This window comes from Gorilla gorilla, chromosome 18 (genome assembly GCF_029281585.2).
Source record: "Gorilla gorilla gorilla isolate KB3781 chromosome 18, NHGRI_mGorGor1-v2.1_pri, whole genome shotgun sequence".
In the NCBI taxonomy this organism is placed as follows: Eukaryota; Metazoa; Chordata; class Mammalia; order Primates; family Hominidae; genus Gorilla; species Gorilla gorilla.
In genome coordinates this window covers 5,149,905-5,176,379 of record NC_073242.2, presented here as the reverse complement: position 1 = coordinate 5,176,379, position 26,475 = coordinate 5,149,905, and the positions used below count along the sequence as shown (strand labels likewise).

Here is a 26,475-nt window from a genome sequence, read left to right as displayed (position 1 = left end):
AAGAGTGTGTATGCCTACGGGGTCTCTGAAAAGGTCTTTTTGACCCTTAGTGTGAGCCCCCAAAAAATCACAAAAAAGTGGATCAAATGTTTTTCAGCCATGTCGCAGTATAGATGGATAGAACACAAGTTATAGACAGAGTTCAGAGGCTTGCATTTATTTAACTTAGGAAAGGAATCGAGCAAAACAGACACGAACACGATTCTGTCTGAAACCATCACTAACCGGCTATAGATTCTGACTCACTCAAGGAATATTGTGGATATTTTAAGAAAATTTTCCTGGTTTTCTGCTTTACCAAAGTGTAATATATGGCTGGGGTGCCCCTCTCAGCAGATGCAGAATAAATTAATCCCAAAGCAAAGCGGAGTGCAGGGCAGCCTCGCGCCACCTAACCTGTGTCTCAGCTTCCAGCTTCCACCCTGAAGCGCGTGTGGCCATGGAGCCGCGTTGCGCTAACCAGGAAAGCTGGAGGCAGAACGAGGTTGGCCCACGACACATACAGACATATGACCGACATAACAGTAAACGCACACGCGTCTCACACGCATGGCGCAGAGGTCACCCAGACTCATCCCGTGCCTCTGCACGAGCAGGGGAAGTGACTTGGTGGTGGAGTCCCTTGGTTTCTAGGCTGTTCCACGATAGCAGGTGTGCGTCGATGGAGTGCTGAGAAGGGCGACTCAGCATGGTGACTCCACGTAGTCATTGTCCAGCCCACGGCGAAAGCGCGCCGTCAGGGAACGGCTGATGACAATCACCCGGGGGGCCATGCAGTCCTCCCTCTTGTGGAGAATGTTCCAGATGAGCATGGCTGCCGCCAGCGTGGCCAGAAGGCAGGCGCCAATGTTCAGGTAGCAGGACCAGGACAGGTTGGTGTATGGGCCAATTCTGTAGAAAGTCACGAGCCCGATGACCAGGACAAAACCTGCAGATGAGAGAAGGGTCGAGAGGCCTTATCTGAGAGGAAGGCGGGTTCCACTCTTTCCCCAGCCCTCTGTCCTAGAGCAGGTGCCAGCCTGCTTTATCCTTCCCCAGCCCTCTGTCCTAGAGCGGGTTCCAGCCTGCTTTATCCTTCCCCAGCCCTCTGTCCTAGAGCGGGTTCCTGCTTTACGGGGCGGCTGCCCTGGTGTTGAGCCACCTTGTATTAGCCCTTCTGTGGCTCTTAGGACTTCAGGCTCTGGCGGCTGTGGAGGGGTGGTATGTGTCTGCTTGATTCTGTCCTGGCGTGCTGCTCCTGGGACCTGGCCAGGCGGCAGGCCTTTTCTTCAGGTCAGCACTGATGCTTGCAGCACCAACTTGGGGGGGCCTTTCCTAGCCCCCCAGATTCAGCAGTAATTTTGTGTTAAATCCATCTCTGACTTTTGTAAATGCTTAATTCATTCAAAGAAAAGACTTTTCTAAGTCTTATCTGGAAACAGGTCAGTTTGGTGCTCATCGCGCCCAGAGCTATGCTTCTGACGGTTTTCTTGCTCTTGGCCTTTGCTTTGGGAACTCCAGATGGCCTGGAGTCTGCGGCTCAGGCAGGGCGGAGATGGGGCCAGGGCCTTGTCTAGGGCTCCTTGGCTATATCTGGTGTCTTCCCTCACTTCCGAGTCAGTGCTTCTTGTTCTAGACCCTCCCTCCTCCCTGGCAGATTTTCCTTCCATGCTTTCCCCTCTCTTTCCAGAGCCTGAAACCAGAGAAGGAGAGATGGGACGTGAGCAACCCTTGGTTGGCGCAGCTTGTTCCCGTCTAGTTAGTCGCTGATACTACAGTTTCACTTACAGTTTTATCTTTGAAGAGCTCCAAAGACCTTTTTAGTTCTTACAACAGGAAAATCAGGGTTTCGTGCCTAGAGTCTACCAACTAGGATAACAGGACACTGTGGCCGCAGCGATGGAGCCAGGCGTCCTAATCCAGCTGGAAACATAGGCTCTAGGATGGAGGAGAGGCTGTCCACATGGCCCTGCCCCTCCTCATCCCCTACAGCCATGGGGATGTGGCCACAGATTGTCCTGGAGGCCATGGGGCCTCCAGCCAGCCTTCAGCCCCAGCCCCGCTTCTGCCCACCCAGCACCCCTCCCTCTCTGTTACAGTAACCTGAGTGAGTCTGTTTCTTGTACCCAAAGTGCCAGAGACTCTCTGTAACTTATACTGGTCCAGATTAAACTCTCCAGCCCCTCTTGTCCATAGGGGACTTGTCTATGTCCCTCCCCAGGCTCCGGCCATGCCGAGCCCCACTGCTGTCCCTCCGCCTGGCCTGCATGTTGACACCTGCGCGTCTGTTCATGCCGGTCTCTCCACTCCCAACCGCCTCCCCTGCATTCCCCGGGAAACCAAATCATGCCCTGCCCTGTGTGGCCCCAGTATCGAGAGAGGATGGGAGAGAAAGAGACACAGGGACAGAGACACAGAGACAGAGACACAGAGAGACAGGCAGCGACACAGAGAGACAGAGACCAAGAGAGATACAGAGAGACAGAGACAGACACAGAGACAGACGGAGACAGAGAGAGACAGAGACAGAGACACAGGGAAGGAGAGACAGAGAGCAAGAGATGGGTAACCAGCCTTGTTTTTCCTAAAAACCCAAGCATTATCTTTTCATCATCACTGTACCCTCCAGAAAGTATGAATTAAGCATTTATCTATCTCCATTTTGTCCTGAACAATGACAGTGACTGGTTTCTGTGTTCATTCTTTATAATACTTCATGGAGCTTCTTATACATGGGTAGCTCCTGGATACTTCTGTTTTATTAAAAATAACATTCTAGACAAGGCACAGTGGCTCATGCCTATAATCGCAGCACTTTGGGAGGCTGAGGCAGGTGGATCACTAGGTCACGAGTTCAAGACCGGCCTGGCCAAGATGGTGAAACCCCATCTCTACTAAAAATACAAAAAAAAAAAATTAGCAAGGTGTGGTGGCCGGCACCTGTAATCCCAGCTATTCAGGAGACTGAAGCATAGAATTGCTTGAACCCAGGAGGCGGAGGTTGCAGTGAGCCGAGATCACGCCACTGCACTCCAGCCTTGGCAACAGAGCGAGACTCCATTTCAAAAAAAAAAAAAAAGCATTCTCTTTGTAATGAATACTAACAAAGGAAACTTCTGGCATTTCTACCAGCGCGGAATGTGCCCTCTACTCACGATTGTGTAGTATCGATGCTTGTGTTACTGGGGTGAAGGAATGAGCCTGTGTTGTGTGTGAGGAAAATGAGGGCACTTTGAACAGCGTCCTCTCGTGTTTACGGGATCTGGCACTTTCTGCTGGTGGGGGGTGGGTTGTGCTGGTGTCAGGGCTCAGAGGAGGTGGTCCTGGAGGCAGGGCAGGCACAGCGGAGAGCTCAGGACACCCGAGACAGAGGCAAGCGGGAGGGGTGGGGCGCTCTTGGCAGGGGCAGTGGGAGCCTTGGGGAGAGTCCCAGCCCAGCAGGGGGGCGATGCAAGCCCTGAGACCCTCGAGGGCAGGAGGAGGTTATACCGGCAGTAACTGGCCTTCATCAGGCTCCAGCCCGCCATGGCCACAGCCTGTTTCTCCCCCTCACCAGGCTTCCTTTCTACTTGCGGGTGTTACAGAAACATGTTTAAAATCTCTGGGGGCCTCCAGTTCCACACATCATTCATCCGAATGGAACAGTGGAAAGGGATTGGGCCCCCCATGGCTTCCAGGGTCAACCTCCCTCACGGTCTGCGGTTGCCGTGGGGGTCAGTTTCCATACATAGGGGACCTGCAGGTACTGTCATTGCAGGGGGACAGCGCGGGCCACACATCACCAGGGAGAGGCCCCGGGGACATCACCAGGGACACACCCGGGTGGCTTCTGAGTGCACAGCTCGGATTCACAGTGGCTTTCTAGGAAAACCTCGGGAAGAAAACTCTAAGGAAACACGGGGCAACCAGCCCGGGTGGGAGGCTCCGCAGAGTTGATCTTGCCGGATCTGCCGGACCACGCACGTGTGGTGTGGCCTCCTTTGTATAAGTAGCTCCCAACAAAACACTGTAGAAGACTGAAGTGCTGCTGATCTTAGGCTCTTCCGTGAACAAGCATGTCCTGAAGTTGGGTTCGACAGTGAGGAATGTGCTGGATGTTTCAAGGTGTCTGCAGCAGTGCCGGGTGACCTTGCTGGGAATACTGATGCAGGCGGCCCTCCCTCCAGCGCTGCACCCTGATCTGTATGAAACTCACATCCTGTCTCCCCAACACTCAGCACCCTTGTGGTTCCCATCGCCTTAGGATCTCCCCTGCTACCTGCGGCTGCCCCTCTGCCACCCTGTGGCCCCAATGGCCGTTTCCACCCCTCTCAGTCACTGGGTCCACCTACTCTGGGCTTCTCCTCGTGCCACTGTCCCCGGCTTGACTGGCCCTGGGGAGGAGGGGCCCCTCCTGCTTCTGATCCTTCAGGCCTCGGCTTAGAGTTGCACCTACCCACCCCGCCAGCCGTGGTCATTGTGTCTTTACCCATGGGTGGCTCTGGCCACTCCCCCCCCGCCATAGGGCAGGCTCCCCGGGGCCAGAACTTGCCCCACCATTGACCACAGCTTCCCAGAAGTCTCTCCGCAATTACTTTTTGAGTTAATCATTTGAGGAGATCAAAGTAGACGTGAAACAGAACAGAATGCAGTGTGGAGCTGCGGGAAAGGCGAGGGGGAGCAGCAGCCTTGGCATTCTAGTGACCAACACCCCTCAAAGAGACAGAGCCCTTTGGCCAGATCACGTAGATGCCGCTACCCTGGTGCCCTCGAATGCTCACGGAGGGGCACCACGATTCCCAAGGATCCACTGGCATCGGCTACGTGGCCCTGTACTCAACAGGCCTGTTCAGCCTCCACTGGCACGCCGGGGACTGCACTAGGGTTAGCGTCAGCCACAGAGACGGCTAGGGCCGGGGACCGCGCTAGGGTTAGCGTCAGCCACAGAGACGGCTAGGGCGCTCTTGACTTTCCTTGGGGAACTGGCATTGCTCTTAGAGAGATGGGGAAGTCATTAATCTCTGTGTCCCCAGAGGGTGGCATTTGGCAGGGCCTTGCCCTGTGTGGAGGGTCAAGCTTGCAGGGAAGGCTCTCCAGACTCTAAATTAAAAGTGGAAAGACTAAACCATGGAGCAAAGCACAGAGCGGGTAGGCAGAACTGAGCCCGGCCTCCTGCCCTGAGGCAGCCTGCCGGGTGCCCTAGCAGTGTGGAGCCACCCCAGCCCTGAGACGCTGGGTCCCTCGAGGCCCACCTGGAAAGCCCCTCTGCCTGCCTGGCACTGGCCAGCATCACAGGCTGCTTCCTGAACTGTTGTTTTATTGTTATTTATTTTCTTAAGTGCTTTTTGTAACAAAGGAGTTTTACTTATTTTCTTAAGATCAGTGTCATAGCTTTTGAAAATGCGTCGTTTAGAGCATTAGAATGGGTCGACCATTCTAACCCAGACATGACCTCCCTGTGCGTGGTTGGCTGTGTTGCTTGCCATAAACACAAGCTCAGGCCTCAGAGCATCTGTCTGCTTCCAAGAACACTGTTTCTAAATATAGAAGACGAAGGGGCTGGGGCGGTGGCTCAAGCCTGTCATCCCAGCACTTTGGAAGGCCAAGGTGGACAGATTGCTTGAGCCCGGGAGTTTGAGACCAGCCTGGGCAACATAGTGAAACCCTGCCTCTACAAAAAAGTACAAATAATTAGCTGGGCGTGGTGGTGCACACCTGTAGCCTTAGCTATTCAGGAGGCTGAGCCCAGGAGGTCGAGTCTGCAGTAAGCCGTGATTGCACCACTGCACTCAGCCTGGGCGACAAAAAAGAGAAGAAGAAAAAGAAAAAAAGACTCAGAATGTAGATAAACTGATTAAAGAAGTATGAGTTCACATGTCCACACACAACCTGGACATGAGCCCTACATCCTAAAAGTGTGAGTGGAAAAGTAATCAAGGTCGCAGATCAGGTGTAAACAGCAAGCCTAACAGGCAGGGACCGTCACAAAGCAGGAGGGAACAGGGCAGGCCAACCCTGAGTCATGAGTCTAGAAAGCTGTGTCTTGAAAATCTAGCAACAAGTGGCCAGGCGTGGTGGCTCATGCCTGTAATCCCAGCACTTTGGGAGGCCGAGGCAGGTGGATCACCTGAGGTCAGGAGTTTGAGACTAGCCTGGCCAACATGGGGAAACCCCATCTCTACTAAACGTACAAAAATTAGCCGGGTGTGGTGGCGGGCACCTGTAATCCCAGCTACTGAAGAGCCTGAGGCAGGACAATTTCTTGAACCCGGGAGGCAGAGCTTGCGGTGAGCCAAGATTGCGCGCCATTGCGCTCCAGCCTGGGCAACAAGAGCGAAAGCCAGTCTCAAAAAACAAAGAAAGAAAGAAAAGCACCCCGGGTGCGTCTGGAGCCGCGTTCTGGGAGCCGCGCTTCACTCGCTGGTGGTACAGCTCCAAGGCTGGAGCTTACTTGGCATTTTTGTTGCCACAAAAGCAGGAGGGAAAATTCTAGGTCTGTACCTTGTGTGAAAAAAGGCTAAGTAACATTTTGCATTTACGTGACTTCTGTGTGGAGAGCAGCGTCGGCTTTTGTTTGTCTTTGGTTCTCTTTGGAGCACATCTAGGTAGAGAGGGGTTTGGAAGGTTAGGACAGCGCCCTCGGACGCCAGGGAGACCCAGAGGTGCCACCAGGCCCTCTGAACCTCATGAACCTGCGTGGCCCTAGGCATGCGGTGAAAAGGGGACGTTGCCCTCGTCCTAGCACCAGAGCAGGCAGGGTCACCGCTGCTGGAGAGCGCCAGGTGGCTCCTGCAGAGGACGGTGGCCCAGATCCTACCCTGACAGAGAAAGGTTCACGTCGTGAACAGATGCCTGGCATGAGGGAACCTTCCGTATGTTCCACCTGTCAGCAGTAAAAAGCCAACAAATACACGGAAATGCAGAGGCGCCTGTAGCTACATACCTCACTATGCTGCTCTAACCTTGGCCTCCAGACGCGCGTAAGAAGGTGACTGAGTCAGCTGCATGATCGCGCTGTGCTGTGGATGCCGTTCTGAAATCAAGTTAGCCTTTTACTTCTGTCCTTCCCACCTTCCCTACGTGGGGGAGATAGGAAGGTGTGGAAGGAGACAAGGCTGGGGCTGGCCCTAAACCTTGGAGTTTTCCATTCTCCCACCATCTTTATATTAAGATTCCCTCTCTCGTCATTGTCCTGTTTCCTGAAGACTTTTCTCCCAAAACTTCAATCATGTTCATCAGTTTGTCTAGAAACAAATGTAAGGGAAGAGTTTTAGCAAACACGAAATTCTGCCCATGGAATCAATTGCATTTCATGAAGTCGTGTTGCCAAAGCAAACAACCTCTTCCTGTGAGCCGCCCGGACAGTGTGAATTACAGCTCTGCAGCCCAGCCAGCCCTTTCCCCTCTCCTTTCCTTCCTGCGGCTTCTTGGGGCTTCAGCTTCTGTCACGGGCCTTCCTTTTGGAATGGCTGTCACACATGCACACAGGTGGCAGAGTGAAAAGACCCCAGGGCTGACCCCTGATGCTCTTCGTTCAGCTGCAGAGCTAGCAAACTGGGTGCAACTGGCTCTAAAGAGAATCTATGCAGAGCAGACGGCCCCCTGGCCACCTCAAGTCCCTGCTGGGGCTGGCATTTCCCACCTGTGAGCAACAAGATGACGGTGACCCAAACAACCTTCTCTAGAGGGAGAGGCCCTGGGAGGGAAGAGCGAGAGGCTCCGAAGCTCTCAACAGCCAAAGTTGGAAGGGAAAGAAGAGACGAAGGGACATAAACTGATGCCTGGGGAGTGGGTACCAAAGACAGGCAAGCAAGCTATCCAGACCAGGCTGATTGCAGTGGCCCACACCTTCATCCTAGCACTTTGAGAGGCTGAAGCGGGAGGATCACTTGAGCCCAGGAGTGTGAGACCAGCCTGGGCAACATGGCAAGACCCCATCTATGCTTTAAGAAATAAATAGATGATTTGCCAGGCACAGTGACTCACGCCTGTAATCCCAGCACTGTGGGAGGCCAAGGTGGGTGGATCACCTGAGGTCAGAAGCTTGAGACCAGCCTGGCCAACATGGTGAAACCCCATCTCTACCAAAAATACAAAAATTAGCTGGGCATGGTGGCTCATGCCTGTAGTCCAGCTACTCGGGAGGCTGAGGCAGGAGAATCACTTGAACCTGGGAGGCGGAACTTATATTGAACCCACATTGCACCACTGCACTCCAGGCTGGGCATCGGAGTGAGACCCTGTCTCAAATAAATAAATAATCCAGACCAAGCAAAGAACCGGGTTATTGTAAATAACAAAAAAGTGTATATTTTCACGAGACGATTCCCAAGTCTAAGAAAACAGCAGACTTTCTCACCAGCGAGCAAGATTCCAGGTCAGTGAGTATCAGCCCTGCTGGCCATTTAAGGACTGATAAAGTCAGCATCTCCAGGAAAACCTAAATGCCATTTTGAAGGCAGTTCAGAATAAAACACGAAGAGCGGACTTCTACAAGTCAGCTTCTCAGTGTGTCACGGGGCATCGGGACGGACCAGTGCCATCCATGGTGCCCTTTCTAGTGTCCTTCTGGTGCCCCGATGTCATGTCCAGGGAATTTTGGGTTATATGCCACCATTTTCCAAAAAGGATTGGAAGTTATTTATACAAATTACAAGGTAATGGGGAGCGGGAAAGAGGGACTGTTTCAAGGAAGAAGCAGGCGAGAAGCCTTCGGCATCATGCCCATCTCTCTGGCACCAAAACAAGGGGAAACCCAGCTAAGCCCAGCATACTTATAGCAAAGATGCCACAGGTCCCCACACGGATGCAGAGAGTGTCATGTGAGCACCGACTGGGGGACGGCGGGGACTTCACTGGCTTGACCCCAATGCATGGCCACGACCTCCTCATGCTGGCCCAAGTAAGACAGCACAGCTGCCCTGGGGCTCCAGCGACGGCTGAGGAGTTGCCCGTTGAAGATATGAGTCAACCCAAGTACAGAGCTCTGCAGGCCTGCTGGATCGAACCACCGAAAAGTGTTCTCTTCAGGCCGGGCTCAGGACAGCAGACCCTGAGGCCCAGGCCCTGTGTGAAAGCCAGAGCTGCGGGCGAGAGGGCCCTGCTCCATGAACGGATCCTGGCAGTGTTCTTGCCAAGAGGACGGTTTGCCCCCCCGAGGGAGACAGGCCTAGGTGGGGAGCACAGGTGCTGCACCAGGGAGCACGTGGGATGCGCCTCGGGCCTGAAGCTTCTCAGCGTGCATGTTACCCAGCAGGGCTTCAGAGAGACGCTGGAATAACAGCTGCGAGCATTGCTGACGATGGCACATCTGTGCGCTGGAGTGGTCACTCTCCACTGCACAGATCACACCAGGGGAAGAGGGGCTCGTCCAGGCACTCACAGCTGACCAGGGGCAGAGCCAGGAGCAGAACCCAGTCCACCTGCTCTGGGCTCCTGCAGAAGCAGCCAGCGATCCAGCTGGGAAATACCTCAGGGCTCGGAGCATCCTCAGGCACCGGAGAGTGCCAGGGAGCCTCCCGGCCTAGGCTGCCTGCAGAAGTCGCCCTCAGCCTTGTGCCACTCAGGCGTCGGGTGCCAGGGTCATGCTGTGGCTGCAGCCATCAGAGGCTGTAATGACCTTTTACCTTCCATTGGCAACTTGCCCTGACCCCCTTCAATACTCCTTTCCATCTCTGCCCGTGCCTATCTGCACAAATCATCAACAAGACCACAGACTGTGAAAGAACAGAGGTGCAGTGCAGAGAGAAGAGGCCACGAGGAGGAGAGGGGAGAAGCAAGGGGTCTGTGGAGTGAGCAGAATGCAAGCTCTGAATAGAATGCCAAGGGCAGCGGCAGCCAAGCCAGGACAGTGGGGTCCCCGCACATCTCAGCTGCTCTCTCTGGGTGTCAGAGCAGGGAAGAGGGAGCCTTGAGGGGCGAGGAGGGTGGTCCCTTTGCAGACCCAGGCGTCGTGCTGAGCATGGCACTGAGCCCAGAAACATTCGTGGAGTGAGAGCAAAAGCACAGGCCCCATCGCCTCTCTCTGGAGCTGACAAGGAGCCTTCCTTTCAGTGTGTTGCACTCTGGCTTTCCAGGGTGTTCCAGCCTCCCCATAATTCCATGTACTTTTCCTCCTTTCATGAGCATCTTCTCTCCCCACTGCCCACCCCACCTCTGCTGAGCCCTGGGATCGAGGTTCACTTGCATAACAGGTAATAGCAGGCGTTTCCTTGTCCTGTGACAGGACATCCTGGCGCCCTTCAGTCTCTCCCTGACTGTTTAAAACAGACCCGAGTACAGGAAAAAAAACCGGACTCTAAAATTAGCAGCATGATAGAAGAAAGGCACATAGCTACTTTCTGTCCTGTTTGTCAATGAAACAAGTCTAAACAGGGCCAAAATGCATTTCCTTTTTGGGCAAAACAGACCCGTTAGGGGTGATGGTTGGACACTGAGGGGGAGAGGCGGCCTGTGGGGGCAAGAGAAGCCGGTGAGACACCAGGGGCCCTCTCGGTGCTGCTGGCCCTCGCCCTGGTGCCTGCCGTTCTGGCGGTTGTTGAACAGAGCCTGGTCCAACCTTGTCAGAGGTCGTGTTGGAGCACAGTCCCGCCCCCGCCACCACCCCTCCTGACCAGGATAGGCCTCCGAAGGCCTCCAGCCCTGTCCCCCGGGAATGCTGTAAGACAGCTCGGTTTAGTCCATCAGGGTGCTCGCCCCCATGTGTGATTTTTTAAAATACATTTGGAAACACTATCTTGTCCTGAAATAAGATTTTGCAGGAAGTAAGCTATCATTTTCGACATGCCAAATCCACAGTAGTCCTAATAATTCTAAACAAGAGTTTCAAGGAGATTTATTAAGAAATGCAGTGATCTGGGCCGGGCGCCGTGGCTCACGCTTGTAATCCCAGCACTTTGGGAGGCTGAGGCGGGCGGCTCACAAGGTCAGGAGATCGAGACCATCCTGGCTAACACGGTGAAACCCCGTCTCTACTAAAAATACAAAAAATTAGCCAGGCGTGGTGGCAGGTGCCTGTAGTCCCAGCTAGTCGGGAGGCTGAGGCAGGAGAATGGCGTGAACCCGGGAGGGGAGCTTGCAGTGAGCCGAGATCGCGCCACTGTACTCCAGCCTGGGCGACAGGGCGAGACTCCATCTCAAAAAAAGAAAAAAAAGAAAAAGAAATGCAGTGATCCAGCTGGGCACAGTAGCACACGTTTGTAATTCCAGCACTTTGGGAGGCTGAGGTGGGTGGATCGCCTGACATCAGGAGTTCGAGACCAGCTAGACCAACATGGTGAAACCCCATCTCTACTAAAAACACGAAAATTAGTGGGGCGTGGCCAGGCGCGGTGGCTCACGCCTATAATCCCAGCACTTTGGGAGGCCAAGGTGGGCGGATCACGAGGTCAGGAGATCGAGACCATCCTGGCGAACATAGGGAAACCTCGTCTCTACTAAAAATACAAAAAAAAATTAGCCAGGCGTGGTGGCGGGCGTCTGTGGTCCCAGCTACTCGGGAGGCTGAGGCAGGAGAATGGCGTGAACCTGGGAGGCGGAGCTTGCAGTGAGCCGAGATTGCGCCACTGCACTCTAGCATGGGTGACAGAGCAAGACTCCATCTCAAAAAAAAAAAAAAGAAATGTAGTGATCCATTGGGTTATCCTACAGAAGGAGTTATTTTCAGATTCAAAAACTATTGCTTTTGCTTTCTCTATGCCACTAAAATATCTTTATTCTGACCCAGCATTTCCAATTACATTTTCAAAATCTTCCATTTCCTTCTTTAAGCCACGGCATTTCCGATTCCTGCACGCGGTAGAGATTGGCCATTTCAGTGAGACAGGAAAACCACTTCTCTGTTTTATGGCCCTCGGGTCAGCAGAGGGCCCCGTGGGAGCTTTCCTAGCCTGGGTACCTCGTTGAGAGTCTCATGTTTTCCCTGCAGTCATGCAGGAGGGGAGGAGGCGGAGTCAGTCCTAGGTCCCACGTCCCTGTCTCATTCGTTCTTACAATCAGTTGGGTGGGGGCAGAAATTACCCTTTTCGAAGTTGGGCATGCAGAGGCTCACGTTAGTTCAGTCATCTGCCTGACCCCATGTCGATGGCGATGGAGCCAAGACACAGCTCCAGTTCCAGGCTCCACGCCCTGTGCTCTTCCACTGAAGCCTCGAGGCCCCTCCCTTCCCACCTCTGCCCGCCAGGGGAAGTGACTTGCCCAGGGCCACGCCATGCTATTAATAGCGCTCAGAGAGCCCGGCCTGACTCGCCCGGGGCACTTTGCAGCACAGGAATACCTGCCCCCACAGTCTGTCAGCCTCCTTCTGGAAATTGTATTTCTTAAGAAAGATAAGGGCCCAGGATCATTATTCCTAGAATGATTCACTCTGGACTTCCTGCCACTTCCTCTGTGGGAACTGCAGGGCAACCTGCAGAACGCTGCACCGGCCCCGAGGAGGAGAAGGAGGGTGCGGGCAGCTCCGTGCTGGCCATGCTCAGCCATGGGCCGACATGCTCGCCTTCTCTGTGTCCCTGTCTCTGCGGGCACCGGGCTGACCTGTCCCAGTGAGCAGCAGGAGACCTGAGCCTGCCCCAGATGCCACAGTCTTCAAACCTCTCAGTCAGCCACAGAAGACCAGCAGAGCCCCCTGGGGTCGCTGGGGGTCATGGCTGGACACTGCTGTGGCTCAAGCTCTTGTCTAGAACACCGCAGGACCATCCATAGGTCGTTTACGACAACTCCATCACTCTCACCCTCTATGACGCCAGGTCTTCTCAAGACCTGTCCCAGGTTGCTGGGTCTAGAGCGTTGAGAGGAGGCTCTGAGCACCGATGGCCCCTCGCCTGCAAGGCCGGGCCTCCTCCCCAACTCACATGGCGGCTTGGGGAAGCCAGGGCCTCGTGATGGTCCTGCCATCTGCATCTGTGTCCGAGCCAGGCACACAGCATGTGCTCGTGCAGGCACCTCACTGTCGGCTCAGGCAGTGTGGAACGTGCTAGCATGTTCTCACTCTGTCTTGTCCCGCTCACGGAAAGGGCCTGCCCTGACCCCAGGCTGACCCCAGGCAGGTCCTAGGAAGCTGCGTTTATAACAGAGCACATGCCTTGGCCTTCCTAGGCCTGACCTGTTTTAGGCCTCTTAGCTGGGAAGGTCAGGGCCAGGCATGGGCTCTTCTCCCTCTGCCCAGAGGCTGCTCCCCACCAGCTGTCTCAGCATTGAGGAAGGGGCAGGACCCAGGCTGCCCCATGTGGGCTGCACAAGGGCCAGTCAGCAATCAGACCCCACAGACTCAGGAAAGCAAAGCGCCTCAGCCTTTAAAGTGGAAAAGGGTGTGACAGACACGCCAGGTGGTCGCAGCCTCCCTGCTCCTTGGCCTGGGTGTGTTTCTGTCATTCATCATTCTTGCCTACAGCAAGAGGGAGGGAGGATGCCCCATGGGGCTTCTCAGTGGCCTGTGGCCACGTTGAGAGGTATGGCCTGCAGCTTCCCCCCAGGCCACCCAAGGCCTCAGGACCCTCCTGTGACACCAGAAGGCCACAGGGGGCAAGGGCGCGGTGGCCACACCTGCCCGGGTACTTACTCGCCAGTTGGAATGCAGCGGCCATGGCCTCCTCCCAGCACGGGGCGTCGGGTGACAGCAGGGGCAGGCCCACCAGCCCCAGGAGGAAGGTGAGCTGGCCTGCGGCGAGCGCGGCCGTGGCCACTAGGTTGCAGGCGCGCATCATGTCGAACTGCACTGTGGGCCAAGAGCAGAGAGGCAGTGGTGAGTGCGGGTGGGCTCCAGAGGCCACGTCAGCCGTCACGCCACTCTCGTGGTCTCTGTTTGCCTCAGAAAGGGCGGTCGGCACAGGCCGTGCCTCCTTTGGGCAGAGCCTTCGGGAAGCATCACGCCCTCCCCCTCACCTGCCTGCAAGCCTTGGGTCCCATGTCTTCCTGATGGGAAGGGTTCATCCCAGCCGCCGGGCCTGGCTGCAGTGGTCGTATCCCTGCAGGGACGGGCCCTACTCTGCTATTTCTGTCTTCCTGAGACCGCTGTTACTCTCTGCCTGACTTGACCCTTGAAGGCGCTGGCGTGGGGGTGAAGGTGGGAAGGGGAAGCCCACCAGCAATGCCGGCTTCCCTGTCACTGAATTCACAGCATCCAAGACGAGGGCGCTGCCTGACCGGAGACTCCGTGGGGGGCCAGCTCCTCAGGTGTGCCGTCCTGTGTGCTCAGCTGCCCGACCCCCAAGCGGCTCATGGTGGCGTTCCCTCCTCCCAGCAGCTGAGGGACTTGGGACCGAGGAGAAGCAGCTCATCTGGGCCCCTCATAACCAGCAAGGGGCTGAGTAGGGGTCAGACATGGGTCTGAACCAGTGCCCCCCACCTGTCCCCCTCACCTCCTGGGGCCCTGGCAGCCCATCTGCCACAAATCTTTCACTCAGCGGCTTAAGTCAGGGCCTGCTTCCCCACTCACAGCAGGCCTGTGCCCAGCCTTCTCTGTCCCCCACCTACACCTGGTTGCAGGAGCCAGGCGGGCAGGGCACATGGATGCGTGGTCAGGGGAAGATGGAGCCTTCTGTGAGTGAACTTCAGAGGGAGGTGCGTTTGTTGCCCTCAGGGACCAGGGCTCGTCACGTTTCTGTAGCAGAGAAATGTTCTCCCGCAAATAAAACCTTACACAGGGGCCCAAATGAGGTGGTGGTGAAGCAGTGTGTTCCCAGGCCCCTGCATGCTGCAGAGCAGACAATGTGTGTGCTGACAGACACTCAGCCTGGAGTCAGGGACTGCACGTGAAGCAACAGCCCCACAGAGTCCCTAGCCTGTCATCGCCATGCCTTGTTTTCTATTGAACAATATTTGGGAAATTCGATTCCCAAAACTAAGTTGTTATAAACAGTTGCACCTTTTTAAATGACTTGCCTTGAAATTTCAGGGCACTCTTCAGGTAACTGATGCAGGAATCTAAGAGGGAAGCAGCCTCACCACTCAGGAGCGGGTCCCCGCGCCCGCATCCATCACAGACACCAGAATCCAGGCTCAGGAGCGGGTCCCTGTGCCCGCATTCATCACAGACACCAGAATCCAGGGAGCAGCAGAATCTCCCAAGAGCCCTGAAGGTGCTGGCCTCTAGGGTGACTGCTGTGTGTCCTGGGTGGAGGCCGAGAGGGGATGGGGAGATCCTCAAGCTGCCTCCTCAGAGCGCACCTGTGGGAAGCCAGCCCAGCAGGGGAAGCTGTCGAGGTTCACGCGTGCACGGGGCAGGCACGCTGGCATCAAGGCTCAGGGGTGGTGGGGGATGTGGGCTGCTTTACTTCGTGAGTGTTTACGTGGTTAGAAGTATCCGTTGGAACCACTATTGCCAGTATTAGCAATTCCACACGGTTCAACCTCAACATTTATTGAAATGCAATCTGGATTCACAGAATAACCTCAAAGCTCTGGAGCCGAGGCATCTGCTTCCCACCTGGCCCTTGGGCTGGGTGCTGCTCCAGCGCTCACATCTGCCCCTGGCCCCAGGCTGAGGTGGTGTGTGGGATCGTCTGTCTAGGCTTTTGGCGTCCCAGCATCCCTGGAGGCACACTGCTCCTCGCCGCTGAGGGTCCCCCCGCCGTCCTACCCACTGTATTTCAAGCTGCTTCCCTCCGCAGCGTCCCCTCCTGTCACTCGGGGCGGAGGGAGCTCTCCTTCCTGGGTGCCAGGCTTTTCCAGTGTGCCCGCTCCGGCCTGGGTGGCGCCCCCAGCCCTGAGACCTCCAGGGCGTGAGGGCAGTGCGCAGAGAGTGGAGGCATGAAGGACCCTGGGGCACGGGGGCCCCCGGGCTGCCGAGGAGTCTGAGCAGCCAGCACATGGCACCATGAGCCTTCCGCTGGCAAGGGGGAGAGCGGAGCACGCTGCCTGCCCGCGGACAGGCGGGCACCACTGACAGGGCCGTGGGAAGCGGCAGCAGCTGCCCTTCGCTCATTTTTCTCACAGCAAAACAAGACACCCCAGTGAGCGTCACTGCCACGTGACTGAGAGCTCACGTTCTTTCATCTCCAAAGTAACTGCAGAGTTAGAAACCATAGCGCTCCCGCGAGGTTCTCTCTAAAGAAGGAACAGAAGAAGCGGGGGCTGAGAGCCAGCCTGGTGGCCAAGGGGTTCCCGTACGGACAGCGGGAAAGCCTGGCAGCAGGTGAGGACCTGGCTCAGCATGGGCATAGGTGGCCGTGGGGCCAGAGTGCTTGGAGGAAGGGGCAGAGCCCAGGGCACTGGAAATGCCAGGGAACAGCAGAGATGTGCTTGACCTCAGCCTGGCACCATGCGACTTGCTGAGGCCTAAGGCGTGGGGCGGCATTTGCACCGTGTGGCTTGCTGAGGCCCAAGGCATGGGACGTCACTGGCACTGTGCGGCTTGGTGAGGCCCAAGGTGTGGGGTGGCGTGGCACCGTGTGGCTTGGTGAGTCCTGAGGCTTGGGGTGGCGTTGGCACCGTGCGGCTTGGTGAGGCTCAAGGCGTGGGGCGGCGTGGCACTGTGCAGCTTGGTGAGGCCTGAGGCGTGGGGCCGTCTGGCACTGCAGCTTGCTGAGGCCTGAGGCATGGGGCCATCTGGCACTGTGCAGCTTGCTGAGGCCTGAGGTGGGGGGCCGCGTGGCACCATGCAGCTTGGCGAGGCCTGAGGTGGGGGGCGCCTTTGCCCTGGGTTCTCACCTGCCCTAGGGCCTGTGTAGATGGGACCAGCAGGAGCCAGGGTTCAGGCAGACACTGCCCTGGCTGACTGGCAGGACCTTCCTGACTGCTCCAACGGGCTCCACAGCCAGCCCCAAGCAGTGAACACGTACAGCCTGCAGGGACCGGAGTGAGGCCTGCATTTTGAGGGCGTCCTGTCCACACGTTAGGGACGTGTGTGAGCTCTGGAGGCCCCTTCCAGCAGGATCTGTGGCACGGTGCTGTGCCATCTTTGCTCTTAACTGTCTTGGCAATGACTTCCATTCAGAAGCCTCTGCTTCTCTAAACATTGCAAAATGAGGGAGGCATTAAAACATCACGCAGAAGGTCATGTTCAAGAGAGGAGCAGCTCAGATTCCCTGCCCAGGGCTCTGCGCTGTGCCCTGGAGGGGAGGGAAGACCGGAATGAAGGGGGAGGAGGGATGCAGAGCTGCCCTGGGAGGAGCATAGCCCAGAATGGCATGACCGAGGTGGGCTTGAGCACCAGGCACAGCTGCACGTGTAGTTGTGGTGAGGGTGAGTGACCGAGGTTCCTGGGAGCTGGGAATGCGCAGATGCACCCCTGACCTGTCCTCTCGCCCTCAGCCCTGGCCTCTCAGCCTTCCTTCCTGGCAGCTCCAGGCACACAGCCCTGTGCCACACACCATGGCAGGGGCTCTGGCAGCAGCCGTGCCCCACAAGCCACTGTGCAGCCTCCAAGTCCCCAGGGTGCATGGCTCACCACAAGGGCACCCACAGACCCACCGCCCTGCCAGGAAGGAGGCACTCCTGACCGAGCCTTCCTGTCTGAGCCACGCTCCCGCCTGCCCCAAGAAAGCTGTTTGGGGCTGGCGTTCACCGCTCGGGTGTTATACGGGTTCCTGGGGTGCTGCCTGTGTGCGTGGCTCTGCGTGGTAGCGGCTGACTTTTAAAGGTGTCGGTGAGAACGTGGTTCAGCTGGGTCCTGGCCGAGCAGGGGGTGAAGCCCGGGAGCTCTGTTCTCCACCTGTATTCAGGCAGGGTCTTACGTGCCCGTCTGATGTGTGGCGGGGCATGCGTGGTGACGGAGACACGTGGAGCCACCGGAGAGAGGGGTGGGGCTCCCCCTTAGCTAGCGCCAGGCTCTGGCTCGCCTGCCTGGAGATTCAATCACACGGTCATCTGTTCCCGAGCCACCTTGTTTCAGATGCCTGACAGAACGCACGAAATATAGAGAGATGACGTAAATATCCAAAACGAGACGAAGTGAGGAGGAGAAATTGAGACCCCCCTCTGGACACGGCATGTGAGGTGGACCTCAGGCCTCCCTGGTCCCCCGAGCTCCTCACGAGGAAAGAGCACCCCTGATCCGTAATGAAAGTCCCACTCACCACAGGCCACAGGACACCCCTGGCAGGGGCACGGGAGGGCCTGAACCTGGATGAAGTCGAGACCGGGCTCCTCTGCCCTGTGTCCAGCCCTCTTTGCCCTGACCAGAGTTCAGGATGTCCGGGGCGCGTCCCCTGTCCCTCAGGCAGGCTCCTGGTGATGTTTGCGAGTGACAAGCGCTGGATGATTTTGACTCCGTGTGCTCCATGGGGCAGGGCCTCAGGGCACAGAGCCGTCCGGAGACATCCGGAAACCCCGAGGATGGCCTGGTGTGCGTGAGGAGGCACGCGGTGTGACGTTGTCTTCCCTGGCCTGCGTGAGGAGGCACGCGGTGTGACGTTGTCTTCCCTGGCTTGCCCCACCCCGACCCTAGACTGGTTCTCGGGATGGAATTGTGAGCAAACCAGCACCCAGCCTCACAGCACAGACGGTCGCAGCCCATCGTATATGCTGGGTGATTTTACAAGGAACACTGGCCAAGGCAGGAAGGAAGACGCTAGGAGCTGGCTGGACTCAGTGGGGTGGCCAGGCTAGAGCTGCTGCCCGCAGCCAGGGCTGACTCCCAGGCCCGCCTAGGTCACACGGCAGGATTTTGCAGGAAGGTTCATAGGCTAGCTTGATGTGCAGTGGTGGCAGGTAGCGGCCCCTCACCTGATTGGGGACATGGGTGCACGTGAGTGGGGGCAGTGAATGTTGCTGTGGACAGAGGGGCCACCCTGTGGGAGAGCAGCACGTGGGCTTGGAGAGGTGGGCACCAGTGCAGATGGACGTCGGTGAAGAAGGCGAGAGAGGCAGGAGGAAGACACCAGCACGGCCAAGGGAGACTCTGGGCGCGTCCCCGTCTTGGGGCTTTGGGGGATGTGGTGGCTGCACTCCAGCCTGGGTGACAGAGCAAGACTCCATCTTAAAATAAATTTAAAAATTAAAGAAAAGTTACCCGTTGAGCCTGTTCCTTTTCCTGAGCTGAGTCCCGTTTACAAGGAGCTTCCATGATGCTTCCCTTGTGTGGACAAACCTTCGCTGCTCAGGTTCACTGAGGGTCAGCCACCTGCAGATGCCATACAAGTTGCAGGAGGATGTTGTAAATATTGTCCAAGGGGCTGACCAGGGCTCAGGGAGGAGCAGTGGACGCAGGCAGGTGAGCAGGAGGCAGTCCAGGGGGCTCTGTGAGGGGCCTCATGTGTCCTGCTGGCCTGAGGTGAGCAGGCCTAAGCAAGTGGACAGCCGGGTGCCTGGGACAGATGCATAGGTCGTCCCAGAGGCTACACGCGGCCCTGTGACTGGAGGAACGCAAGAGGTAGCAACAGGGAGGGGCGCCAAGGCTTCCAGCTGCCCTGAGATTGGGCTGCCTGGGCCACCTGTGGGTGTTGGTGGCAGCAGTTAGGAGGCCTGGAGGTGCAGAGCTGCGGCCGAGGGCTGGCTGGGAACTCCCTCCCCCGGGGGTGCTCTGTGGGCTGGACGCCAGTGATGGTCCCAAAGCACATGAGCGCCCGGCCCCTCCTCCAGGGGCCTAAGCTGCTGCCCCCTCGAGAGGTTCAGCACAGTAACGGGGCTGCGGCTCCTTCTTCAGCAGAGCAGGCAGAGTCTGGAAGAAGGGCGCCTGGCCGGAGTCACGCGGAGACCCAAGCCTCGGGCTTCCCATAAGACACCGAGTTCTGAGAGCCGGTGGAAGCTTTGAAGTTATTCATAGGCTTTGATCTTTTTAAAAGACTGCTGTTGGTCCCTGCTGGTGAAGGATGCGAGAGGAAGTGCGCAGTCCAGGCTGTGCGGTGCAGCCGAGGGCCTTTGAGTGGACAGAAGGGGGTTGAATTCCCTCGTGGGACCTTGTCCAAGCCACATGCCTTCTGCAAAGCCTCAGTTTCTTTGCCTGTGAAATGGGGATGACATTCCCCGCTGAGGGTTCCGAGCGCGGCAGGTTGGGGATGGAGCTGTGTGGTTGAGGCACACGTGATGTGTGTTACCCCAGTACGCCGGGACTCCCTCAGAAGCCTGGAGCAGAGGCACTGCCTCAGAGACCAGCATTATCTTCAGAGCAGAAGGAGCGTCCAACCCCGAGTCTGTGAGGCTCTGCAGCAGAGACTTGGGGTGTCTGCGAGTCAAAACCTTGCTGGCAGTTTCAGAGAGTCGGCCTTTGGGAGACCTCGTGTCCCTGTGCCGTGACTGCTGAGATGACCCCATGGGCTGTAAGCGCCTTCCTATTTATGCAGCCCCACACCTGCCAGTCAAACCCCACGGTGCGGTGGCATCATTCTGAGCCCCTTCCTCTCCTCTGCAACCAGTGAGCATCCCTGTCCGCTTCCGAGCGTCCTGGTCTCCCTGTCTCCTTTCCAGCGTCCCATCTGAAGCTCATCCCTGGGGATCCTTCTGCTGCTCTCTGCCTCAAAGACCCCAACAACCGTGAGAACAAAGCCAGAACTCACCCGCGTATTTTTAAACTTGTTTATTTTACTCATGAGTAAAGAAAGAGCATTTTCATTTTTTTTTTATTTTTAGAGACAGGGCCTCTCACTATGTAGGCTAGGTTCGTCTTGACCTCTTGGCCTCAAGCGGTCCTCCCGCCTCAGCCTCCCAAAGCGCTCGGATTACAGACGTGAACCACTGCGCCCAGCCATAATAATTATTTTCAACCAAGGAAAAATGCCTCTCCTTGATTTGATTAATGTACCCGTCTCTTAACTATGCGTAATGGCAGAGAGGCCCCCCAGATGCCTGAGATGAATTCCTGTGTGAAAGAGCTGGAGGCAGATTCTGTGCTGAGCAGGAGGAGTGTGTGGGGCCGCCACTCACCAGGGAGAGGGGGCCTTGGGGCCTGGTTCCCTGGGAGACCCAGTGCCCCCTCCTGCCTGCCCAGAGGCCACGCTCAGGGCAGAGCAGGGGCCAGGCCTCCCCACCCGCTCACCAGGTCCGCGCCTGGCGTCTCCCATGTGCCCTCGAGCCTCGGCCATGCTGAAGGCATCAGGAAAACAAGTGGACTTACGTTTGACGGTGCCTCGGGACTCCTGGAAGCCGGCCGCCTCGGAGCCCCAGCCCAGCGCCTCACAGTCACGTGCGTCCACCTGGCCGGCTCTGGCCCCAAGGCTCGGCCCTCCCCGGGCCCTGTCCACCAGCCAGCAGGACCTCCACAGCCCCACGCTGCGCCTGCGCCCATCCTCCAGCGTCTGGCACACCCAGTTGGAGGTGAAGGCCGCCACGTTGTTGAGGATGAGTGAGACCAGGGCCACCAGCACGGCCGCGGCCACGAGTCTCTGCACGGTCATCGCTGATGCCGGTGCCGCCGCTTATCCGGAGAAAGCCAAGTCCCAGTCCGCGGCCGCACGTCCAGGGAGAGCCGACGCTGCTAGGGGTGGCTAGAGGACATCACCACTCATCCTCGGGGCGGCGCGGGCGGAGGCCCATGGGATGGTCCAGGTGTGCCGCCTCTCGGCCCGGCTTTATCCTCCTTCCTGCACCTGGAGTAGGGCCAGGCCTGTGCTGAAGCTGCTCGCCTCGGGGCCCATCCCAGGGAGGAGAGGGTGGGCAGCAGCAAGAACCCAGGGCCAGGAGTGCGCCGTCTTCCCGGGAAGCGGAGGCCGGCCTGCGCCGCGCGTGCCTCTTCTCGCCTGCAGCAGTGGAAAACAGAGCCACTCGGGAGGCCGCCAGCAGTGGGAGTCGAGCCCGCGCCACACTCCTTAGCACCGGCCCGCTGTGAGTGCCAGGCTCCGGGCAGGGTGGCCGGTGTGGAGCGGGTTCACAGCTCCTCTGTGCTGCCTGGGCACCTGTGTGGATGCCTCCAGGGCAGTTGGCTGGTCCTGGAAAGCAGAGTGGCTGCTGCAGGGACGCCCGTGTGCGCAGAGCTCGCCTTCCCTGGCTCTCAGCAGAGAGGAAATGGTTGTTTTTGAGACTGTTTTTGGTGAGCTGGAGGGCGTAGCCAACCGCAACAAATAGCGGCCCTGCCACGGCAGCCAGACACCAACAGGATGTGCTTCCTGATGGGAAAGGCCGGGAGACTTCTGAGGCCCTGCTCCAGGCCCACCTCCTGCCGCCCCTCCCCATCTTCCTGTCCCAGAGGAGAGGCCAGGGATGCCGGGTGCGGGACAGACCCCTCATCTCGCCTGTTGCTTTTAAGCCTGGTGGCCCCCGGGGCCTGGAGGCTGGTACTGAGCGACTGTTGCCTGCCCTGGGGACTTCACACCCCCCAGCCATCCAGTTGCCCCCAGGACCATAGGAACCACAAGCCTCCCCCCGCCCGCGTGTTCCAGGCCTGTCCCCGCCACGAGAATGCTGCTCTCAAAAGGGGGGCAGATATCACAGGATTGCTGGGAAGGGGAGAGACCCGTGTGCCTGGAGGGAGCAAGTTCACCCAGACCTGCAGGGCCAGGGACCTGTACTTGGAGGACCTCGGGGCCAGGTCATTCTTAGGTGGCAAGAAGGGTAAGATTCTGGATGTGCCGGGTGGGGCTCTCAGCGGGGCCTGGAACAGAACGAATGTCATGTGGGGCCTGGGCCACCTCTGCTATTGATGGGAACGGTCACGCCCCACAGCTGGGGACAGGACTAGGCAGGTCACCTTGTGAGTGGTCAGGCTCTCGGGCAGAGCTTATGCTGCCGGGGAGCTCAGAAGCATCTTCGTCTATTCTGCTCAGAATTATTCTGCCTAGCTGGGCAGACACCACGAGAGGGTCTCATACTCTGTCCCATCTCCAGAGACCCCAAACCCAGCATGGGATTCCCAGCCTACCCAGGCTCGAAAGCTTCGTGAATGCAGGTGTCCCACATCCGTGCAAACCGTTCATGGGCACACGCCCAAGACAGTGCTGGGACAGAGAGTCCTGTTCCCAGCCTGTGGTAACAGCAGAGCTTTGACCGTTTCCTGTCCGTGCACTGCCCGTGCTTGGGCCCTGGCTCAGGGCGGTCCCGAGAACTGCCATTTCCTGGGACCAGTCTCCATTCACACGTTGGCGTGTGGCTCTGTATATCCACAGCTGAAGCAAGGTTCCCCACACACGCCCTGTGTCTGTTCCAGAAAGGCAGCAGCTCCGTCCTCACCAGCCCGTGGTGCGTGCTGGGTCCTGAGAAGCGTTTCTCCACTGGCTTCCTGAGGGACGTGCCTGTGGGGGATTTTCCCCGGGGATTTGTCGCAGACGTGTCCGTCAGGTTTCTCCTTTCCCCTCTTCCTTGGCTTGTGCCCAGGGAAAAGTTGCTGTTTCTGTTTCTGTTCGCAGCCCCCGGAACCTGACGGGGCTTGCAGGGCACAGTGGTGCTGCCGGCCCCCACTCTCCCGGGTGGCTCGGAAGGCCCTGGGGGGATGTCCCCAGCCCTTCCTGCCTGTGCCCTGCTCCTCGGAGGTGGACGGGGGTGCAGTGTCTCAAACACTCAGTGTTCCTAAGCACACGGTGCAGAAGGGGGCCTTGAAAGGGAAGTCTCCCAAAAGTTTCCGTGGGGGAAGAATTTATTTCCTCCTTAATTAACTAAACCATTAATCTTTCGGGAGTCTTCAAATGGCTAACTTCCAACAAAAAGCCAGTGCTGGGTTTCAGAGCCCAGAGGACACGTTTGATTGTCTCAGCGGCCCCTTCTGGTCCTTTCCTCAGGTTGAGTGGGGAGGAGGCCACAGCCAGACTCCTACACAGCGGCAGCACCCCCAGAAGTCCTGGTTCGCAGAGGCCAGCATCGGCCCCCACCCTCCTGGCACTTCTGGGGTGCTCCAGGTCCCTGTGCCCTCAGCTGTCACGCCGCTTCTAACCCTGTGCGCTATGGCAGGCTGGGCACGGGAGGGCGGAAGGCCTGGGAGCAGCATGTAAGTTAAAAGCGACCCTCCTGGGAGGATCTGTGGCTCTCGGGGGTGACTCCCAGTAAGGGGACTCGCAGCTGGGTGGTGGGCTTCCCCCACAGCACGTCACACCCTCCTGCTATCCCTGTTGCTTGGGGTCTTGGTCACGGTGGAGTCCCACTGCCCCCTCCCACATATGTGCCTGCGGCTCCCATATACCCAGCAGAGTGGGAGCCCTAGCACAGAACAGGGACACGGAGGGAGGGGGCGGCCTCGGCAAGCATGATCGTCAAGCCGCTGTTCGCCAGCCGCCCTCGTCCTGACACAGAATGGTCTCGGCAGAGCTTCTGCAGGACCTTTGAAGGCTGCGTCCCCTGCCGCCCATCTGCTGCTTGTTCCGGTGCCTCGGGGCTGATGAAGTGCAGATGTGGGTGACTCCACAGACTGGCTGGGACAACAGGAAATTCTCAAGACTTGGATGGGAACTAAGAGGGTGTTTACTTCTTGGAATTTATGTCAGATGCACAAACCCCAGAACCCCACACCGGAGTGGAGGCTGTCCCGAGAGCCCTGGCCGGCCGTCGCGGAGAGGACACGAGAATCACGCGGGGCTGGTGCCTCGCTGGTGGCCGGAGCAGGAGGCTGGCTGTGGAAGGAGCTTGCGGAGAGTGCCTGGGTCTGGACGCTTCTGGCGGGTCTGTGACCGCCCTTCCCGTGGGTTCTCCCAGCAGCCTCGGCCTGGCAGGCAGGGGCCTGTGGGAGGGCGTGTCCAGCTTCCACTGGTGGCCGCACATCCAGCACATGCTTCTCTAAGGCCTGCATGGTGCAGACTTAATGCCCAGGACAGGGCGCATGGAAGTGCGGGCATCTGACGGTGTGCTGGCTGGGTCCTCGGTCACACACGGGCCCCAGGAGCCAGACCAAAACCAAGGCCGGCCTGCGGGCTCTCTCCCGCTCCCCACGGGCGGGCTCTCTCCCGCTCCCCACGGGCGGGCTCTCTCCCGCTCCCCACGGGCGGGCTCTCTCCCGCTCCCCACGGGCGGGCTCTCTCCCGCTCCCCACGGGCGGGCTCTCTCCCGCTCCCCATGGGCGGCCTCCGCGTGGGAGAGACGGGGCGGTCAGAGCACAGGGGAGCCCGTCTGGGACCCAAGTCAGCTGCCACGTTCCTGTGCTTGTTTGTGATTTTCCACCGCGATTGGATGTGGACGGAAGGAACCAGTTGTTTTCAGGACAAGGGAGAGGAAAGGAGCCATGCCTGGGAGGTAGAGGCAGGTCCCAGCCCTGTCCAGCCCCACACCTGGGCCTCGGGAGAGGGTGCACACAAACGGGAGATTTTTTAAAGATTCCAGTTGTGGGCCGGGCGCAGTGGCTCACACCTGTAATCCAAGCACTTTGGGAGACCAAGGGGAGCAGATCACAAGGTCAAGAGATCGAGACCATCCTGGCCAACATGATGAAACCCCATCTCTACTACAAATACAAAAATTAGCTGGGTGTGGTGGCGCATGCCTGTAGTCCCAACTACTCGGGAGGCTGAGGCAGGAGAATCACTCGGGAGGCAGAGGTTGCAGTGAGCCAAGATCACGCCACCACACGCGAGCCTGGTGACAGAGTGAGACTCCGTCTCAAAAAAAAAAAAAAAAAAAAAAGATTCCCGTCGTGAAGTCTTTTGAGACAGGAGAGTAAAAAAGACTGCATGTCTTACAACGTGCTGTTTACGAAGCGGCCATCATGCCTCACGCACTGAGGCCCCAGTGCCGCCACCACCCGGATGTTAGAGAAGTGAGACGTCTGTGAGGAGCCGTGGCATCCCTTCCATCCGATCTGTAGAACTGACTGGAAGCTGTGCAGTGAGGACACAGTGTTTCTTTTGAGATTCAGATGTGACCCCTGCACTGCACTCCACGTGCATCATTAGCTGACGGATGAGGCCCAGCAGCGTTTTGGGGAGCCCTGGACCCCCAGTCTTGAGGCGTGTCTCAGCACGGGGCAGCTGTGTCTGAGCCGTTTATAAACTAGTTTTACACCCATGGGTCCTTCCACGTGGATTTTTACCCAGGACCTCAGCATAGAGGAGAAAGACAAGCCTTGGTTTTCTGCTGTTAGAAAGAAGTTTCATTGTAAAGATGTGACTTCCTGCCTGGAGCTCTAGAGGACCGAGGGCAGCACAGCCTGAGGGGCTGGTGGGCCGGGTGCTCAGGCCTCTCCCTGTGCTGAGTTGGTGGCAGGAGTTCCGAAGCCAAAAGACTGAGGAGTGCGAATCGGAGATCAGGACGCTGCTGCCTGGGGCACCTGCCTGGGGTCCCATGCGCCCGGTGTCACCTTCACCGCAGCGCCGACTGAGCGTCCAGGAAGCTGCCAGTGGGTGCACCCAGGTGCTGTGAGGAGCCCCATGTGAGGCCATCAGAGGACACGCATGCAATGGCAGTGGCAGGGAGGCAGGCTCACTTCCCGGCCCCCCAGACGCTTGGCACCCCCACGAAGGCCTGGCCCGTGGGTTTGGACACACCCTCTCCTGGCTCCAGGCATGACTGTGCCACGTGGCAGGGGCTGCCTGGGCTGGTTGCTGCTAAGACACACGCACCTGCCCGCCCTGCGTCCCTGGGTGGTGTAACGCGTCCATGGAATTCACCCAAGTACATGTAAAACCAGGCACAAAGTACCTGCTGGCTTTCAGGAGCGGGCACCTGGGTATGCCACGTTGCAGCCACAGATACCACCACAGGGCCCGTCCCAGGAACCTGCCTCCAGCCCCT

General features: G+C 57.8%; 2 protein-coding genes across 8 annotated transcripts in view; one reads left to right on the top strand and one right to left on the bottom strand.

Moving 5' to 3' along the window:
- IFT140 (intraflagellar transport 140) overlaps window positions 1-26,475 on the top strand; it is a 99,045-nt gene that overhangs the window by 54,788 nt on the left and 17,782 nt on the right. The window lies entirely within an intron of this gene.
- Window positions 142-25,346, bottom strand: TMEM204 (transmembrane protein 204). The gene is made up of 4 exons (XM_063699910.1): window positions 24,732-25,346; window positions 20,948-24,656; window positions 13,517-13,672; window positions 142-928 (listed from the first exon to the last, which is right to left on the bottom strand). The coding sequence occupies exons 2-4, from the start codon at window positions 21,225-21,227 to the stop codon at window positions 684-686; spliced, it is 681 nt and encodes a 226-aa protein (XP_063555980.1). The 5' UTR covers window positions 21,228-24,656; window positions 24,732-25,346; the 3' UTR covers window positions 142-683.

Bases quoted from the DNA above. Each gene is read 5' to 3' on its own strand.
- TMEM204 (XM_063699910.1), bottom strand. From the start codon at position 21,227: ATGACCGTGCAGAGACTCGTGGCCGCGGCCGTGCTGGTGGCCCTGGTC. The intron at 13,673-20,947 runs GTAAGTCCACTT...CTTGGCCCACAG, and splicing joins GTCCCGAGGCACCGTCAAAC to TGCAGTTCGACATGATGCGC. The intron at 929-13,516 runs GTAAGTACCCGG...TCTCATCTGCAG, and splicing joins CGCTGCATTCCAACTGGCGA to GTTTTGTCCTGGTCATCGGG.